The sequence below is a fragment of the Topomyia yanbarensis genome, chromosome 3 (genome assembly GCF_030247195.1).
Source record: "Topomyia yanbarensis strain Yona2022 chromosome 3, ASM3024719v1, whole genome shotgun sequence".
NCBI classification, from domain to species: Eukaryota; Metazoa; Arthropoda; class Insecta; order Diptera; family Culicidae; genus Topomyia; species Topomyia yanbarensis.
The window spans coordinates 234,286,923-234,308,047 of NC_080672.1; the positions used below are offsets into that span (position 1 = coordinate 234,286,923).

General features: G+C 38.9%; 1 protein-coding gene across 1 annotated transcript; it reads left to right on the forward strand.

Moving 5' to 3' along the window:
- Positions 1-19,530: 19,530 nt before the first annotated feature.
- Positions 19,531-20,909, forward strand: LOC131687768 (integrator complex subunit 1 homolog). The gene is made up of 3 exons (XM_058971861.1): positions 19,531-20,529; positions 20,599-20,837; positions 20,906-20,909. The coding sequence occupies exons 1-3, from the start codon at positions 19,531-19,533 to the stop codon at positions 20,907-20,909; spliced, it is 1,242 nt and encodes a 413-aa protein (XP_058827844.1).
- Positions 20,910-21,125: the final 216 nt, after the last annotated feature.

Below are 21,125 nucleotides of genomic sequence, written 5' to 3' on the forward strand. Positions count from 1 at the left end.
AAAATAAACGGTAAAGTTAAATTTTATTTGTTTGTTTACTTTTTGTTGTGAAACGAAAATACGAAATTCTGTGGAAGCACCTAGGCCGCCCTGAAAAGAAGGGTTCGCCGGGCAAACAAGAACCTGAGTAGTGGGCAAACCAGTACTTACAACTTCCACCTGACACAATTCCTGTCAGGCCATGGCTGTTTCCGACAGTATCTCCACAGGTTCGGGCACGCGGAGGTCCCAGCCTGCCCGGACTGCCCAGGTGTAGACGAAACTGCCGAACACATACTGTTCGTATGTCCTCGGTTCGACGTCGAAAGAAGAGCAATGCTTAACGTCTGTGGCTGGGACACAACCCCTGACACCCTTATTCAGCGGATGTGTCAATCGGTGGAGAAGTGGAACGCAGTCTCGGATGCTTCCACCCAGATTGCCTGTAGGCTACAGGTAATCTGGTGAACCGAGCAACAGACGACGGGCACGGCTAACTAGTGATTGGTTAGTTGGAGCGAAAAAGGCCGAGCGCAAAAAAGGGAGTGAATGGTCTGTTCATGCTGAGGTAGGTTTGGCGCAGCGACTGGCAACCGCGTAAGGGGTAAACCCAGCCAACCCGAAACAAGGCAGAAGAGCGAGTGTATAGGCGTATAAGTGGACTGCCTCATGCTAAGATGGGAGGATCGTAGCGTAGTATGTTGGGACTTAGCTATCGATGCCTCGTGGCGTGGCAGAGGAGTGAAAAAGTGAGCATCCAAGTCAGTCTCACACGGTATGTTCAGGGGGAGCACAAAAGTCAGCCTCACATGGTATGGTAGAGGCTAGCACAAAAGTAACCCTAGCAAGGAATGAAAAATGTGAGCACACAAGTCAGCCTCGCATGGTATATCAGAAGTGGGGTCTAAGAAAAATGCCCCACATGGGATAACAGGGGGAGTGACAGAGGTATAATGGAGTGGCCGATCGAGAGTGAACCAGGTGATAGGGTGAGCACCCAAGTCAGCCTCACATGGTATGGGTGAGGCGAGCACAAAAGTAAGCCAAGCAAGGAATGAGTAAGGTGAGCACACAAGTCAGCCTCGCAAGGAACGAAAAAGGTGAGCACAAAAGTCAGCCTCCTGTGGAGTGTTTGAGAGTGAATCAAGGTGCGATAGAGAGAGCACCTAAGTAAGCCTCATACATAACAGTTTTAGTCTTCGCCTTGAAAGGTTGTGTTTGCTGATTGGCTGTAGCAACCAGGGCTGTGCAAGCCGTGAATAGGCTAGAAGTTTGTGTACCGTGTCAGTGTTTGATGCTGTGTTGGTGCGGAGACAGGCAGGATTGTTGGCTGCGAGAGCGGTCGTTTGTTGGTGGTACCACGCGACAAGCGAGTGTTGGTGCGAAGGCAACGAAGTCTCAGGTGAGCGGCGCCCCACCTTGGTGGTGGTAGTGGTTGCGCTGCATATAACCGGCGCTTGCGACGGAGTGAGACGGAGCTGCATCTGGTTGGTGAAGCGGCTCGCTTCATCATCACTCATTCATCCGTATTAGTGCAGATACGGGATTTTGAGTATTTGTGTACCTAGCCACGCTGCGTGGTAGGGGAATACCTCTGGACCCACAGGTAAGCGGCGACTCCACCTTGGTGGTGGTAGTGCATGCGGTGGTAGTGCATACAGTCGACGCTTGTGACGACGTGAGACAGAGCTGCATCTTGTTGCTGAAGCGTCTCGCTTCATCATCACTTATTCATCTGTACTAGTGCAGATACGGGCTTTTGTGTACCTAGCCACGCTACGTAGTACTGAAATAGCCCTGGACCAACAGGTAAGCAGCGGCTCCATCTTGGTAGTGGTGGTTCAACCCGAGCGTGTGACAGAGGGAGACAGGGTGAAGCTGCAACTCTTCGAAGTACAGGTAGATTTTAGTATAATTGTGCTAGTATAAGTACTTAATTAACTTACTGTGTATGGTAGGCGAGATGGAGGATAGTGAGATGGAATCCTCCATTTCACAAGAGCAAAATTCTTCTGATCCCCCTCCCTCAACTCCCCCTAGAATGAAATTATACCCTCAAGGGTCTTCTGGACCCTGGCAAGTTTTCTTCGGGCGGAAAGGAAAGCCATTAAACCTTGTGCAAATTGCACGGGATCTAACTTCACGATTTTCTGCTGTAACAGTGATCGTGAAAGTAAATAAAGACAAACTTCGAGTTAGCGTTGATAACATTAGACAAGCTAACGAGATAGTAGCCTGCAAACTCTTCACGCGTGAATATAAAGTTTATATACTTTCGATATAGAATGCGATGGAGTCATCTCCGAACCCAGCCTCACTGCCGAGGATATACTTAAACATGGTGTTGGTTGTTTCAAGAACACCCTGCTTAATACAGTTAAAATACTCGAGTGTAAGCAATTGTACTCAGTATCACTTGAAGAAGAGAAAAATTTATAAATTTTATTTATATTCATTTCGTGTAACTTTCGCTGGGTCTGCTTTGCCTAGCCATGTTCTTATTAATAAAATTCGTCTCCCCGTTCGCCTTTTCATCCCTCGTGTGATGAATTGCCTCAATTGTAAACAGCTTGGCCACACAGTCACTTACTGTTCCAATAAGGTACGGTGTGGGAAATGTGGCGGGCCTCATCAAGAGGATACATGCAATAAAAACTTAGAAAATGTTTACATTGCGGAGAAAATTCACACGAGCTCCTTGCATGTCCCATATATAAATTGCGGGAGGATAAAATTAAACGATCCTTGAAGGAGAGGTCTAAGCGCTGTTATGCAGAAATACTGAAAAATACTACTCCTGAAACCACGGTCTCAGAGAACAGATATGCTATTCTATTGCCGAAAGAGTCTGACTCTGACGAAGCGTTTTACCTAGAGGATCCAGGAAAAGAAAAAAATCCTATTTTCCCAAACTGCCAAGCAAGTGCCTTAAAATTTCTCCTCCAATAAATAAATTGCGGCCAAAGCTAAAGAATTCCGATGCAATACCGAAGTCAATCCCTTCCAGTTTTGGTAATGTACAATCCAAACAGAACACCATTACTTTAAATAATAAAACTTCAACTTCCTCCGAGCCTCAACCGGGGATAGGTTGAAATTTTCTGAAATTGTTGATTGGATTTTCAAAGCATTCAATATTTCTGAACCACTAAAAGTTTACTTTCAGCGTTCCTCCCAACAATTAGAACATTTTTAGAGCAGCTGATTGCTCAATGGCCCATCCTTGCAGCGATTACATCTTTCGATGGATAATTCACCTCCTCCAGTGAAAGATTCCATCATTGTTTTACAGTGGAATTGCAGAAGTATCATACCTAAAATTGATTCCTTAAAAATTTTGCTGCATAATTTGAAATGCGATGCTTTTGCTTTATGTGAAACATGGCTTACCTCAAACATTAATTTCAACTGGAATGATTTCAACATTATTCGCCTAGACCGAGACACCCCGTATGGAGGAGTGCTTCTAGGAATTAAAAAGTGCTATTCTTTCTATAGAATTGACATCCCCTTGTTTGCGGGCATTGAGGCTGTAGCTGTCCAAGGCAAAGACATGTCTATTGCTTCTATATATTTACCTGCCAAAGCTCAAATTGGACAACGTCAAATTTTTGAGGTAGTGGAATCCATGGCTGCTCCGCGGCCAAGTATCAACTGGGAGACTTCAACTCGCACGGAGTATTGTGGGGTTCCCTCTTCAATGATAATCGATCCTCTTTGATATACAATGTTTGTGACGTGCTCAATATGACAGTTTTAAATACAGGCGAAATAACACGCATCCCCAGACCACCCGCACGACCAAGTGCATTAGATCTATCTCTGCTCGACATCACTTCGGTTAGATTGCACGTGGAAGATTATACCTGATCCTCACGGTAGCGATCATTTGCCAGTCGTTTTTTCAATTAACAGTGAATTAGGCCTCACGAATTCAATCAATGTCCCTTATGACTTGACACGAAATATTGATTGGAAAAAATACGAAACATTAATTTCCACTTCTTTACCTCCTACCGAAGAATATGAATTTCTAGCGGGTTTGATTATTGAAGCAGCAGAACAAACCCAAACGACATTCAATCCTGGCATGACAATGAATAGCCGGTCTACTAATCCCTGGTGGGACAAAGAGTGCTCGGATGCATATGAAGCTAAACAAGTTGCTTACAAAGAAATTATGAAACGGAAAGGGTGTACACGCGAACTTTGAAAATTATTCGATTTTGCAAAACAATTTGACAGTCTCCGTCGTACCAAAAAGTCTAGTTATTGGAGACGCTTCGTTGATGGCTTGTCAAGAGAAACATTAATGAGTACTCTTTGGAATACAGCCAGAAGAATGAGGAATCGAAACGTAACTAATGAAAGCGAAGATTTTAGAATCGCTGGATATTTAATTTTGTCAAGAAAGTTTGTCCAGATTCTGCTCCTGCTCAGAAAATCATTCACGATGCTCCCACAAGTAACGATTTCATAGATTCGCCTTTGACAATGATGGAATTTTCAATTGCACTCCTCTAATGCAACAATAATGCTCCGGGTCTAGACAGAATTAAATTCAACTTGGTGAAGAATCTGCCTGACCTAGAAAAGACGCTTGTTGAATTTATTCAACAAGTTTCTTGAGCAGAACATTGTCCCGCGTGAGAGTTATCACCATTCCAAAACCGGGAAAACCAGCCTCCGACCATAACTCGTATCGACCGATTGCAATGCTATCCTGCATCAGGAAATTGCTGGAAAAAATTATCCTACGACGTCTCCACAATTGGGTTGAGACGAACGGCTTGCTCTCAGATATCCAGTTTGGTTTTCGGAGAGGAAAGGGAACGAATGATTGCCTGGCGCTACTTTCGTCAGAAATCCAACTCGCTTACGCAAAAAAAGAGCAAATGGCGTCTGTGTTCTTAGACATAAAAGGAGCATTCGACTCTGTTTCCATTGATGGTCTCTCAGAGAAACTACATCAATGTGGTCTTTCACCAATGTTAAATAATTATTTATACAACTTATTGTCAGAAAAGCACATGCATTTTTCATATGGCGATTTGGCAACATTCAGAATAAGTTCCATGGGTCTCCCACAAAGTTCTTGTTTCAGCCCCCTTCTCTACAATTTTTACGTGAATGACATTGATAATTGTATTGTCAGCCCATGCACTCTAAGGCAACTTGCAGATGATGGCGTGGTTTCTGTTACAGGACCAAAAGCCATAAATTTACAACAACCACTGCAAGATAGTTTGGATAATTTATCAAGTTGGGCATTGAAGCTAGGCATCGATTTCTCTATGGAGAAAACAGAGTTAGTTGTTTTTTCAAGGAAGCGTGATCCAGCTCAGCTTCAGCTTCAGTTGGTTGGTAGAACGATAGCCCAAGTCATGACCTTTAAATATCTCGGAATTTGGTTCGATTCTAAAGGTACATGGGGAGGCCACATTAGGTATCTGATAAAGAAGTGCCAACAAAGGATAAATTTTCTCCGAACAATAACCGGATCTTGGTGAGGTGCTCATCCAAGTGACGTGATAAGATTGTATCAAACAACAATACTTTCAGTAATGGAATATGGGTGCTTCTGTTTCCGTTCAGCTGCAAACACTCACATTATTGAATTGGAACGAATACAGTATCGTTGTTTACGAATCGCCTTAGGTTCCATGCAATCGACACATACGATGAGTCTTGAAGTACTAGCGGGAGTTCTTCTCTTAAAAGATCGATTCTGGGATCTCTCCTCTCGTTTACTTATACGATGTGAGGTTATGAATCCATTGGTAATTGAAAATTTTGAAAGACTTGTCGAGCTTCAATCCCAAACCAGATTCATGACAGTGTACTTCAATCACATGTTACAAGAAATAACGCCTTCTAGTTATGTTATGACATGTGTTAATATGCTAGATACTCCCGATTCCACTTTATTTTTCGACACGTCCATGCAAGAGGAAATTCGTGGAATCCCGGATCACCTGCGCTCTCTGGATATCCCTAAAATATTCATAATTAAATACCAACACATTGACAGCCATAAAATGTTCTACACTGATGGGTCACGAATCAATGAGGCCACTGGCTTCGGTATTTTTAACAATAACTCCTCGATCTCTTTCAAGCTTACAGAACCTGCCTCTGTTTACACAGCCGAACTAGCAGCAGTTCACTGTAGTCTGGAAATCATTGATACTTTACTTCCGAGCCATTATTTCATTCTCACAGATAGCCTCAGCACAATTAAGGCACTACGCTCATTAAAGTTTGACAATCACGCTCCGTTCTTTTTGAAGAAGATACGAGAATACTTAACTAAATTAGCAAATAAATCTTATCAAATTAGCTTAGTGTGGATTCCCGCTCATTGCTCCGTACCGGGTAATGAGAGAGCGGATAATTTAGCCAAAATAGGAGCACTGGACGGTGACATCTATGAAAGACCTATTGCCTTCAATGAATTTTATAGCGCTTCTCGTCAGAGGACGCTTACTAGTTGGCAAACATCATGGGAAATGGAGATCTGGGACGGTGGTTGAACTCAATTATCCCTAAAGTATCAACGAAGGCATGGTTCAAAGGGTTGGATGTAAGTCGAAACTTCATTCGTGTGATGTCTAGGCTCATGTCCAACCATTATACGTTGAATGCGCATCTCCGCCGTATTGGGATCGCAGAAGTTAATCAATGTGCTTGCGGAGAGGGTTACGAAGACATTGAACATATTGTTTGGTCTTGCACTGAATATCGTGAAGCCAGATCCCAATTAATAGACTCCTTACGAGCCAGAAGAAAACCACCCTATGTTCCTGTTCGTGATATCCTCGCTTTACGAGATCTTACATACATGGACCATATTTATCATTTCCTGAAAACAATAAATATTCAAATATAATTATCCCCACAATGTTTCTAGTTTTTTCCCTTGCTACCCACAAACAATTTAGATTTCTTCGCAGTTAGTTAAGTTAGATAAAACGATATAAATAAAGAAAAAAAAATAAACAAAAATTACAGAAAAACTATCAATAGGTTTACAATGAAATTCAAGAAAATAGAGTATAAATAAAAATATTCAAAATGATGATTATCCTCAGTGTTAGCATTAGAAAGTGAATTTTATTATAACATGATAGTCTTAAGAACTTTTGTAACATGTTATGTAAAAATAACCCCGGCGTAAAAAAGCTTTTGCAAATGCCGTGTCAAATAAACGTTTTATGAAAAAAGTAAGCCTCATACAGGACGTATGAACACGTGAGTGAGAGTGAATGAGTACATCAAGTACAGCCATCCCCCAGACGTAATACCGAGAGGTAGTTTCTGGGGGGAACGATGGCGGAGCCCAATGGAGTTTAGTCGGTATTAATGGTAGCGTCACCATTCGAGCCCGACACGCCCCCAGCACACCCCGTGTGGTAGCTTGGACACCTACCAATAGCACGTGTACTGGGTTAGGACGTAAACGTCTTCTCCATTGTAAAAAAAGCCTTTCGAACTGAGCTTTCGACGTTCCTTCCGGACGTGAAAGTCTCTTTTCAGATTGGACGAAGACGAGAATGTCGAGTTACAGCGGAGGAATTAATTGGCCACAAACGACTACTCCAGTATCTTACGGAGAAGTTATATAAATTTTATTCATATGATTACAAGACAAATAGACCATTCAAGGCTGTCTTGAAAGGGCTACCACAAGGTCAAAGTTTGGATGAAATATCCAACGAATTGAAAAATTTACTTGGTTTTTCTCCTTCACAAGTTATTCTTATGAAGAGAAAGGCTTGCGGCGATAACACGCCAGTACACTCTGGAATTATCCAGGAGCTTTATTTAATTCATTTTAACCGTCATGAGGTTAATAATTTGAAAGTATTTGAAAAGGCACGTTTTATGTTCCACGTGCGAGTAAAGTGGAAACATTATAGACGACATGGGGGCAGAATTCGAAATCTGACCCAGAGTCGTAAATGCCAAGGCTTTGGGCACAGCACAAAAAATTGTCATTTGGATTCCAAATGTATGATCTGTGATGATAAATCGCACACTAAAGATACTTCTCCGGTGAAAAAAACTACAAAAAGTTCATACTATGTTGCGTTTCGGCTTCGCCTCATCAGAAACCGACACTAACACATTGTCGGAATAGATTAGCGCCGGCTTGACGCAAATCCCTTAAAACTAAAACACACTATGTGTTTCAATCAAACGACTGATCAAACGTGATGTCCCGTTCGAGCAGAAGTTCTGTTTATGCCGATGAGACACAAGTGAAGCCGAAACTTGTCTTGGCTTAGCAGGCCTATGCGAAAGCACTATGCTATATTTCACCCTAAGGAGGAAAATTTGGTAAAAACCAAAATTTCTCACTAGGGTGAAAATTTGTTGGTAAAAACCAGTCTTTGTACAGGAGGGCACAAATCCTTGTTTCATACTATGTTGCGTTTCGGCTTCGCCTCATCAGAAACCGACACTAACACATTGTCGGAATAGATTAGCGCCGGCTTGACGCAAATCCCTTAAAACTAAAACACACTATAGCATAGTACAAAAAGTTTCAAATGCGCTAATTGTAGCGAAAATCATAAATCGAATTTCTGGGGTTGTCCACTTCGAGAAAAAATTATAAATTCTCGTTCTAGACAACAAAAACAACAAATAAAAAATGTACCTACTTCTTCAGGTACACTTCAAGAAAACACGTCCAAACGTGTTAATCCGATTCAAAATAGATTAACAACTCTTCTACCTTCGTCACACCATCCTACAATGGTGAGTCATCTATTAGGTCTAATTCAGTGCACTGACGAGTAAATTAATTTCTTGAAAAGAGACTTACAAAAACTTACAAGAAATCGGTCGAAATTCTTCATAATCGCTGCTCGCTTCATAATGCTCAAAGCAATTCCAACGGTAAACTACTTTTTAATGATTGCTCTGCTGGTTATTATTCAATTTTGTTCCCGAATGGTCCTACGTGCTATTCGTCTGTAAGGAATCCATCAACAATTGATTTGGTTTTGACAGATCAAAGTCACATTTGTAGCGAATTGATTACACATGCTGACTTTGATTCTGATCATCTTCCAGTATCTTTTTCACCTTCTCAAGAAGCTGTTTCCAATCCCATTAGCTCAGTATTCAATTATCACAAAGCAAATTGGGAAAGGTACAAAACTTATATTGAGAATAATTTTAATCATGACCTTGATTTACAAAATAAAGCTGACATTGACACGGCATTACAAAACTTAAGTATATCTATAATTGATGCTAGAAATTTATCAGTACCAACAACACAGAAAAAAATTAATACTCCTATTATTGACGAGGATCTTCAACTTCTGATTCGCTTGAAGAATGTTCGAAGACGTCAATATCAACGTTCTCGTGATCCTGGTATGAAATGTATCTATCAGGATCTAGAAAAAGAAATTAAGTATAGATTCACACTCCTAAGAAATTAAAATTTCGCGAAAGAGGTTGAACAAATCAAGCCAAATTCTAAACCTTTCTGGAAACTTTCTAAGGTTCTTAAGAAACCTCAGAAACCAATTCCAGCTTTGAAGGAAGGTGACCACATACTTCTTACAAACGAAGAAAAAGCTCAAAAACTTGCTCAGCAGTTTGAAAGCGTCCATAATTTTAATCTCAACGTTGTGAGTCCTATTGAAACCGAAGTCTTGCAAAAAATGAAATGCCTCTAGACGATATTGTTGAAACAAACTATGATGAGATCAAATCCATAATGAAAAAGTTAAAAATTATGAAAGCTCCAGGTTATGATGGAATTTTCAACATTCTTCTTAAAAACCTTCCCGAAATCACCGTGAGATACTTGGTCAAAATATTCAACAAATGGTTTGAATTAGCACACTTCCCTGAAAGATGGAAAAATGCCAAGATTATTAGAATTTTGAAGCCAGATAAAACCCAGCAGAAGCATCTAGCTAACGACCAATTAGTTTACTCTCTTCTATTAGTAAATTATTTGAAAAAATCATCCTAACTAGAATGATGTCACATATCAATGAGAATTCTATTTTTCTTCCTGAGCAGATTGGATTTCGTATGGACATTCAACTACTCATCAACTTGTGAGAGTAACTAACATGATAAAGGCAAATATCTCAGAGGGCTATTCCACTGGAGTTGCTCTTCTAGGCATCGAAAAAGCTTTCGACAGTGTTTGGCACAAAGGTTTAATTGCCAAAATGTGGGATTTAAATTTTCCAATTTACATAATAAAGATAATTAAAAATTATCTTACTAACCGTACCCTACAGGTTTCTTATCAGAATTGTAAATCTAATAAGCTACCCGTTAAAGCAGGCGTCCCTCAAGGATCCAGCTTCGCACCAATACTATACAATATTTTTACCTCTGATCTTCCAAATCTACCTACAGGCTGTAAAAAGCTACTTTTCTGTGATGATACTAGCATCTCAGCCACTGATAGGAGTCTTCGTATTATCTGCAGTCGACTGCAACGAAGCTTGAATATTTTCAATGATTACCTGAAAAAATGGAAAATTTCCACTAATGCGGCAAAAACACAATTGATTGTGTTTCCGCATAAGCCAAGAGCTTCTTCTCTTAAACCAAATAATAACCATATGATTAAATTTAATGGTTTGAATTTAACGATTCGAATTCTGAAAATGATTTTGAAGCGTCCTCCCTGGTTTAGCACAAATGAGTTGCACAGACTCGCAAACATAGAAACATTAGAAATTATGACGAACAGTATTATAAGCAACTTCCGACAAAAATCGTTGCAATCTTCAATTGCAACGATTAGCTCTCTTTATAGTTTATAAGTTTATAAGATTTGTTTAACTCCTTATTCAAAAGACAAGTAATTAACTGAATCATGTAAACAATAGGGATGAAAAGTCACCACTTGTGGCTGAACACCCAATATACTAAATTAGAAATGTAATGCAAACAAAACAATATAATCAAATAGAAAATAATATATAAAAAAAAAATATTTTTGACAGGTATTGGTATATGAATGAATTATTTTAGCAGCAGTGGTGCCAGGTCTATTTAAACAATAGCCAGCAGTAAATATATAAAAGTCTGCAGGCTGCTGCAAAAATTTTTAATCAATTTGACATAGAAATATAGTGTGTTGATATTTTAAATGATCAAAAACGTTGAAGGCTGGCTAAAATTAGCTGGCACGGGCTTTGTTCTACTAAATATTTGTAATCTGCAAAAGATCTGCAGCGAAAATGCAAAATCTGCAGATTTACTAATATATATGCAGATCTGGCATCCTTTTAGTATTCCCCATAGGAAATTCATCCAAAAGCTGTAAAACTACGGGGAAACAAGTCTAGATAGGTATTCAGCATATGGGGTTAAATGAGCAGTTCCCACTATTTTTGATTTTTTCAATAGTTAGAGGTTTCAAATCATCACGGCTATATGCAGTAACGAATCGGGGATAAAAAAGGAAGCATTCTAGCATATAAAAAATTTTGACGAGGAAGGTGTATTCTGTTAGACAAGTAAATGGAGAATTTTGAAAGATTTTAATGTAGGGTAATATTCGAACTCGTTTATCCAAATGATTGAAGACCTATAACAATAATTTCAGGCTCAATGAAATTATAAGTCATCGAATGATTGGTATGCAATACTGCTTGTAATATTTACAAGTGTATTACACAAAATAACACGTTTATGATACAAATTTCGTTGTAAACTAAATCCTCACATATCATAAAATTCGTTTTTCGAAACGCTAGCTGAGCAACTGGGTTTTGTACTATGTTAATGCAAACTATACGAATGCATAGAAATATGTGATACTACATACGTCAAGTATTATAAAATTAATAATATGTAAAACGTTTAATTTGTTTTCCTTCATAGAACAACTAGCAATTCGTGTTTTGAAATTATGTAGGACATCGAACAAGACTTATTTTAGTTTTAAAATATCAAAAGCTGAACTTCAGAATGATTTGAAGAACGTAGAATATTTTGTAATTGCACTTAGATGTTTTACGCAATATATTGTAGTACATTGAAGTTTTGTGAACCAGTACAGAAAATCGATACATCGTAGAAGCCAATTTGAATGCGATATAATTTCAAATTATAAACTTCAAAACGTTTTAATAACGTAAAATAAATTGTTAGTAGAACAAAACGTTACGAAATCGGTGGATAAGTCATCATTCGCGAAGCTAGTGTCCGAATTTACCATTTTGCACCGTCATAAACTTCCGATGTGTGTATCAAGGCATTGTGGAGCGTGCAGTTTACAACGTATTTTGAGCATATACGATTCTGTATGACACAAGTAAATATTATGCGTAGTTTTAATGCCAAATTTTTGATGACATTACATTACAAAAATCTCCATTCTACAAAAAAATTGAATAACTTTCACAATTTCCATCTGATTTAAACCAATAAGTGCTTATTTTCATTGGTTATTAGCAGGCTTTAATTTCCTATAAAATATAATTTCTAGGATTGCTTTATCTTGCCCAAAATATTGATCAAACGCTCATTTCTTTCAAAAAAATGACGAAAAATTAAGAAAAACTTCAATAAATTTGTAAATAACGCCAGAACCAGTAGTCGTACTAAAACAAAATATTCTGACGATTGCAAGTGCATTCAATTACCTTCAATTCGACATTATAATATTTCATATCGATGCACTACAACCGAAGATATTTGGATTTTACTGAAAATACTTTTAATTTAATATTATTTTTTTAAATGTAACTTGAAAACTGTTCTACTGCAAATTTTTTGGACTTCATTTTCGGATTCAGCACACGATTTTACATCGAAAATGCCCATCAGCTTATTTAGTTCAGAAATGCTGTAAACTAGTGTGATCAAAAACTCATATTTTTTATAACTATGATTATACGTTGGCTATGTTTAGACCAGAGAGATTTCTTTTATTTTATAATTTGTAAAAGTTATGTAACGATTTGTGAAAATTTCCAATATTTACGTTATTTTTTGGCCTATTGAGGGCCATAAAAATGGAACAAATTGACATTTTGCAAATCCCTCTCGACCAAACATAGCGGTATATTTTCTGAACAGTTGGAGAATTTTTTTTTGAAATCGGACCAGTACTTTTGGGAAAACGCGTTTAAAGATAAAGTACGTGTATAACTCGATTGTAGTACCTTACTAGATAGTCTACTATACCGGGTCCGCAGAGCTCACCTTCCTCATGACGAAAATGTTCTTGGCTTTGCACATTTTGCTCTCTCTGCTGAATTCAGGCCTGTTTTGCCGCGACACCCACTTTGCGTTCAGAACAAATTTTACGTTCACTGTCGAGTCGAGTAGCACATCTTTCAGCTTCAGTCCCCAAGATAATTCCCATCACCTCCATAGCTTGTAAGATCGATGAAAAACCTTGGTTGAAGATACTGACTGCCAAATAAGTCACAACATTGACCACCTGCCTGCCAGAATTTCTGCATGTATTTTGGCGCTAAGGAAAAGATTCCACTATTCAGAGACTCATTAATGTTTTGGGTGTGAGCTAAGTATCTTTCGAATAAATCATTAGATGATAGACCTTCGTAGATCCTGACATGTTCGAATGTTTCTAAAGTTCCTTTTACTTCAGCCTGACGCAACTTGCACCAACTGTCCTCGCAGGGTGAACACTTAGAGTATTGGGGATTTTCGTTCGATGACGAGTAGTGTTCGAGGGAAGCCCAGATTGCATTTCGCATATGTTCTACAGAATTTGAGTTTCTCCGAATTGCCAGCCCATAAAACTTTCTTAGCTGGCCGATTGATTTGTCCCTCAGCTTTCCCTTTCCTTTCCCACCGATACCTTTGTTTTCTTTCTTCAGTTTTCGTAATCTCGTTCCCATATGCTCCTCAACATGTCCAACGCATTCTTTCTTCCGTACGATAATATCGTCCAAAAAAGCAAGAAGCCATTCACAGACGCTCATATATACATAAATCGTAAAGAACGCAGCGGTGAATTCTTTAAACAATTTTTTTTTCCATTGACATGCTCCATCGTGGTGCTGCCGCGCTTAGTATCTCAGAAACGATCGGAGATGGGTACCTTTCGGTTCACAGAAAGATGCCATCTGTGGCGTATTATTAGATACATATAGATTGAAAATAAACAAAAATAAAAAAAAACGATTTTTTGAAACCGTGAGAGTTGAAGACCCCCTTATGTGAAATGAGCATCTTTGATCCAATTTTCCTAACGAACTGGGCTTGGGAGCAGAACAAATAAAAAGATGGCAGGGATTTAGGGTTGCGAAACTCCGCATAATCTATAAAGAGTTACACCAAGGTTGAATTTTCGAAAAATTCATTCTTTATTGGCTTACATTAGGGCCCTAAAGATGATAGGGGAGACCGGGGCTAGTTAACGGTGTTTTCAGTTTTCATTTTTTACCGCTTTGATCTTGCAAAATAGAACACGTTGCATGAAAGGGCAGACTGTTGGCAACATCTCTGAATTTTATGAAAATGTTTCATACGTTGTCTTTATTTCTAGAGACTAAAATATGTGACGCGGAAAAGCCGCCAACTTACCCCAGCCCCGGGGTAAGTTGGCGGTATGTGTGGGGTAAGATGGCGGAATGCCAAAAAATAAGAAACCAAATGGAAATTCGATTACATCAGTGGTCATTTGAAATGTGCCGATTGTCTTTTCAATAAAACTGTTTATTATTCGACACTTTTCATTATATTTCAGTCTCAATACCCCGTCATTTTGACTTTGACGCGTACTCCATATTCAAAAGCAAATTTTTGAAATTCTTCAGGCGATTGGCCGAAATAATTGTCCCCTGCTTTGACGAGAGACACAACAAAAAGTTTCTCATACTTTGAAGTGAATTCTAGAAATGAAAATATTTGATGACTATTTTTGCACTGTAAATAGTACCGCCAACTTGCCCCGTGTGCGTCACCGCCAACTTACCCCAACCGCACTTTTTATAAAAAAGGATTTAAAAAATTGCTTTTGTGTATGGATAGGTGTAATATTTATACGGACACTGAAAGCTCTTTTCAAGCACTATTGAAAAATATAATCATTCGGGGAATATATTGAAAACCACCTTAAATAACACAAAATATTTAAAATCAAGAAAATTTTCAAAGTATGCTCAAAAACACAATATTGTCCACAGCTTCTACAAAACAAAATGTTTTACAACAAAAACACATTGGATTATGCGTTTCACATTAGTTGAGATTCACAACAAGAGACACCGCTTTATGTCTAATAGAAACGGAGAAAAGGGGATTCCGCCAACTTACCCCAACCGCCAACTAGCCCAGGGCTCCCCTATGCTTTTTTTACATTTCTTACAAAAGAAATGTATAGGATTCGCTCAAACTTCGAAAACTTTTTCCGAGGCCCGGAGGGCCGAATCTCATATACCAATCGACTCAGCTCGACAAATTGAGACAATGTCTGTATGTGTGTGTGTATGTATGTATGTACAAAATGTCATGTAATTATCTCAGCAATGGCTGAACCGATCTTAATGAAACTAGTTTCAAATGAAAGGCCTAACGTAATTGGCGTGCGCAAGGGGAGGCTAGGGGGGGCTATAATTCCCCCTAATGTTCTGGAAATTTTAAAAACTTTTATAAGTATGATTATATTGTTGAAGACATACGAGAAACATGTGACTCTTACTGCATAACTCATTTTGTTTAAGCAAGCCTTGTAATCTTAGAACGCCTCGTTAAAATCAACAGTTGGCGCAAGTTCGTTGAAATCAGGAATCTCTATCGATAACAAGATATGTTTGCTGAGAAGAAGCGGTAACTGCAGCAAAAATTCGGTTACCGACTTAAAAATATAAGAGTGCTCATGATCAAGTTCATTTTTTGCATTAACTAAAAATTTAAACACTTTTTATTACAAAGGCATATATGGCAATTCCAGGAGGTATTAGATGGAAAGCGATAACAAGAGAAACATTCAATTTTCTTCTAAAACTTAACAGTAATATAAAATGTAATAATAGATGAACTTTTGGAATTATATAGATGTTATTTATTTGGATAACAACGTATTCTACTTCTATTTTTTCCTTTAAACGCATTAAATTAGCTAGAAATTACTATGTAGCAAAAGTCATAAACATGCTAGTTATGAAAGGATTTGGAATATATAGATAGGAAATCTGTTGGTTCTCATGCTAAAGAGGGACAACTCTGCTGTTACCGTGAGACATGTTGGTAGATTTGACCAATTCGTAGTAACTCTGCCTAAGCTCAACCCCTACCAACAGAAGATAAAAGATTTGTCCAGAAGATTTTAAGCCTATTCCTAATGACCCTATCACTTCTAGTTTTTCGATCTTTATATTTTAAATCCTTGCTCTCATTTGAGTACTATGGCTCTAAATTTTCATAGCTTGCCCTTCTAAGTAATGTTCAGCTAATTTAATGTTGTTAAAACGGAAAAAAGAAACTGTGCAAGAACTCTTCATTACACGAATGAGAAATATGAAAATAGGTTTTTGGAATGCATGTTCTAAAACGGTTTACTCATTTTATAGTTTTTATGTTAATTTGTTATATTTTTTTTTGAGTGTGACCTACTGAAAAAGCAATGCATCATTAATGGGTTATTTGCCCTAGAATGAAACCCATATATTGAAGTTGGAAGTTTTATTTATAGAAAAAATGCTTATGAAACATGTGAAAAGATCCCTTTGGCATACTGAGAAAATATATTAATAAACATAGTTTAATAGTGAATACCAAAAAATACACTTTAAATTTCTTATTTCATGGAAAGCCTGACATATATAACGCCGGCTTTAGAACAAAAAGAAGAGAAATATTATATTTCGTAAATATTTTGATCTGATTACGTAAATTCAAAAGAGATACGAATTTTTGTTGTTTTTTGCCTTTCTCAATAGAAAGGTATTGCAATTGCTCTGAAAACCGACTTTTTAACGGAGGCCCGGAGGGCCGAGTGACATATACCATTCGATTCAGTTCGTCGAGTTCGGCAAATGTCTGTGTGTGTATGTATGTGTGTATGTATGTATGTGTGTGTGTATGTGTGTGTATGTGACCAAAAATGTCACTCATTTTTCTCAGAGATGGCTGAACCGATTTTGACAAACTTAGTCTCAAATGAAAGGTGCAACGTTCCCATAGGCTGCTATTGAATTTCTAATGGATCCGACTTCCGGTTCCGGAATTACAGGGTGATAAGTACGAACACGCAGAAAATGTCGATTTTAATAAATTCTGCAATGAATGTATAAAGGTGAAAAATTTTCCAAAATATGACCACAACTGCTTCGATTTGTAGTATTAGGTCACTAACATCCATTCAAAGTCTATTTGGCCACATTGGCCACCATCCTCGGTTCCGGAAGCCCCGGCGGTCGTATCTAAATTCAGAATAACAGTCACATCGGTTTCTCGGAGATGGCTAGACCGATTCGACTAAACTTGACCTCAAATGAAAGGTATTGCGTCCCCGTAAATGGCTATTAAATTTCATCCCGATCCGACTTCCGGTTCCGGAGTTACAGGTTGTGGCGTGCGATCACGTAGCAAATTGTGATTCAAACCGATACTCCGATGAAAGCAAAAAAGGTAAAAATTTCGCTAAAATGTCTCTCAAACAACTTAAATTTGCTGTTCTAGGTCACCGACGGCCAACCAAACTTTCGTTGACTACATTAACCACCATAGACGGTTCCGGAAGTGCCCGGGAAAAGCGGCCATCTTTCAAAATTTACGAACTCACATCAGTTTCCCGGAAATGGTTGGGCCAATTTTCACAAACTTAGTCCCAAATGATAGCTATAATATCCCATCAGATGTCTATAAAATTTCGTACGGATCGCTTATATGGTTCCGGAAATATAGACTAAACCGTCCGGTCACATATGAAATTCCCATATAAACCGGAACTCAAATTTTTTTTCAAAGGGGGAACCACATGAAATTTCAGAAATCGAATTCGTATTTTTGATGCCATACATCTTTAAAATGCATGAAACGTCGAGATTTTATGTTATCTCGAAAAAAATTTTTTTTTGTAAAATTCGACTTTTTGGGACTGCCGATTTCGCACCTTTTTGCCTTTCTCAATAGAAAGGTATTGCAATTGCTCTGAAAACCGACTTTTTAACGGAGGCCCGGAGGGCCGAGTGACGTATACCATTCGATTCAGTTCGTCGAGTTCGGCAAATGTCTGTGTGTGTGTGTATGTATGTGTGTATGTATGTATGTGTGTGTGTATGTGTGTGTATGTGACCAAAAATGTCACTCATTTTTCTCAGAGATGGCTGAACCGATTTTGACAAACTTAGTCTCAAATGAAAGGTGCAACGTTCCCATAGGCTGCTATTGAATTTCTAATGGATCCGACTTCCGGTTCCGGAATTACAGGGTGATAAGTACGAACACGCAGAAAATGTCGATTTTAATAAATTCTGCAATGAATGTATAAAGGTGAAAAATTTTCCAAAATATGACCACAACTGCTTCGATTTGTAGTATTAGGTCACTAACATCCATTCAAAGTCTATTTGGCCACATTGGCCACCATCCTCGGTTCCGGAAGCCCCGGCGGACGTATCTAAATTCAGAATAACAGTCACGTCGGTTTCTCGGAGATGGCTAGACCGATTCGACTAAACTTGGCCTCAAATGAAAGGTATTGCGTCCCCGTAAATGGCGATTTAATTTCATCCCGATCCGACTTCCGGTTCCGGAGTTACAGGTTGTGGCGTGTGATCACATAGCAAATTGTGATTCAAACCGATACTCCGATGAAAGCAAAAAAGGTAAAAATTTCGCTAAAATGTCTCTCAAACAACTTAAATTTGCTGTTCTAGGTCACCGACGGCCAACCAAACTTTCGTTGACTACATTGACCACCATAGACGGTTCCGGAAGTGCCCGGGAAAAGCGGCCATCTTTCAAAATTTACGAACTCACATCAGTTTCCCTGAAATGGTTGGGCCGATTTTCACAAACTTAGTTCCAAATGATAGCTATAATATCCCCACAGATGTCTATAAAATTTCGTATGGATCGCTTATAAGGGTCCAGAAATATAGACTAAATCGTCCGGTCACATATGAAATTCCCATATAAGCCAGAACTCAAATTTTTTTTCAAAGGGGGGACCACATGAAATTTCAGAAATCGAATTCGTATTTTTGATGCCATACATCTTTAAAATGCATGAAACGTCGAGATTTTATGTTACCTCGAAAAAATTTTTTTTTATAAAAATCGACTTTTTGGGACTTTGCCGATTTCGCACCTTTTTGCCTTTCTCAATAGAAAGGTATTGCAATTGCTCTGAAAACCGACTTTTTAACGGAGGCCCGGAGGGCCGAGTGACATATACCATTCGATTCAGTTCGTCGAGTTCGGCAAATGTCTGTGTGTGTGTATGTATGTGTGGAATCGATAATCGAACGCCTTTGTGTATAGACGTGTTTTTACGGTCCGCAGTTAATTGTTATTTATTTATCTTTCTACCGTCGCGCGTGTGTTCAATCCTATTAAACAACGGTTATCATAATGAGCTGCAGTGTGACATCTTGTAATATCAGCGACGATCGTTTCTTGTGGCAGTGTGAATTCTGCAGAAAATGTTATCACGCAGCTTGTGTAGGAGTCCAGCGAAATCAAGAAGAATTTATCTCGCACTTCATGATTCCCCTGTGTGCAGATTGCCAGCATAATCTAAAGGTAGGCATAGACACACGAAAAGTGCTGTACCAACAGGAAAAATTATTTGAATCTATAACTACGCAAACGGACTGCAACTTACAAATAGCAGCCGACATAAAAAAGTTCAATTCAATTGTTGACTTATTCGAAAATGTTGAGCTGCAGCTTAAAGAATCAGTGGCGAATGTGAACATAAACACATCGTCGCAAGTGGCAAATGCTGTATCGGCACTATCGCAGGCCATTGACAGTAATTCTTTTAATAAGGCCGATGAGCTGGTCACGCTGAAAAACCATATCACATCACTATTCAACATATCTATGGGATCCACAAAAAAACACATTGAAGAGTATGTAAATGATCTCACTGCCGATTTGACCAGAGAATTGAAAAAAATCTGCAGCGAAGTTCAGAACTTGAGCACCCTTACCATAGATATGGCAGCTCATTGTAATGAACACTACCTGAGTGAATCGCGTCCTACACGTGAAGTTTTAGACGAAGTGAAAATTATAACAAATTCAGTTGGCAGTGACATTCTCAAAGAAGTACAATCTCTTGCCGGCTCAATTAACACTTTGGATAGCAGTATACGCGATGCTTGTTTGCCACCAGCGGGCCCCAGCTTGATGGACGAATTAAATGCCCAATCAACAAAATCGGGTGACTCAGGTCACCGTTCCACTGCCGAAGCCACTGAAGGGTGGCGCTTTTTGGGTTCGAAGAAAGTGTGGCGCTCTGACTGGACGGAGTACGACACACGTAATCAGCATAGAATTCAACAGCAAAAGATGAAAGATAGGGCGATGGCACGAAGAAAAGCTAATAAAAAGCAGTTGCATCGGGTAATAAATGATCGCAATAAAAACAGACACCAACGTAGCCGTAATACTAATGAGACAAATAAACATCAGATATCCAGAAGCAGTTATTATAACTATAACCTCAATGACAACAACAATAGCAACAACAATAGCAATAATAATCGTAACAACAATCGCAACAACAATAGCAGCAATAATCGCAACAACAACAACAATACGCAATGCGGTCGTCCAACAGCTGGCAACTCTCTTCCCCGGGATAAGGATCTACTTGCGGCGGCAAGGGTGCAATTCTCTAGGCCTCCGTTTGAAAATCAGCGTGGTATCAGGTTTCAACGTGGTGAAACACTGAATCCATACCCGGTTGTACATCAATTTAACTCAACTTTCGCACCAGATAGGTTTGTAACCCCTGTCCTGACGAATTCCTTTTCTCAGCGCTGTTCAGCTTGTTCCTGTGAGCATTCGTGTTTTCGTCCAACCTAACGCACTCTTCAGAGGCAGACCATGACGAACCGGTTACGGATGAAAACGGATCAATAGTTTTGCATGATATTTCTAAGTATGACAAATTGCCATTAACTTTATCAGAAACGCTTTCAGAAATTTTGATATAT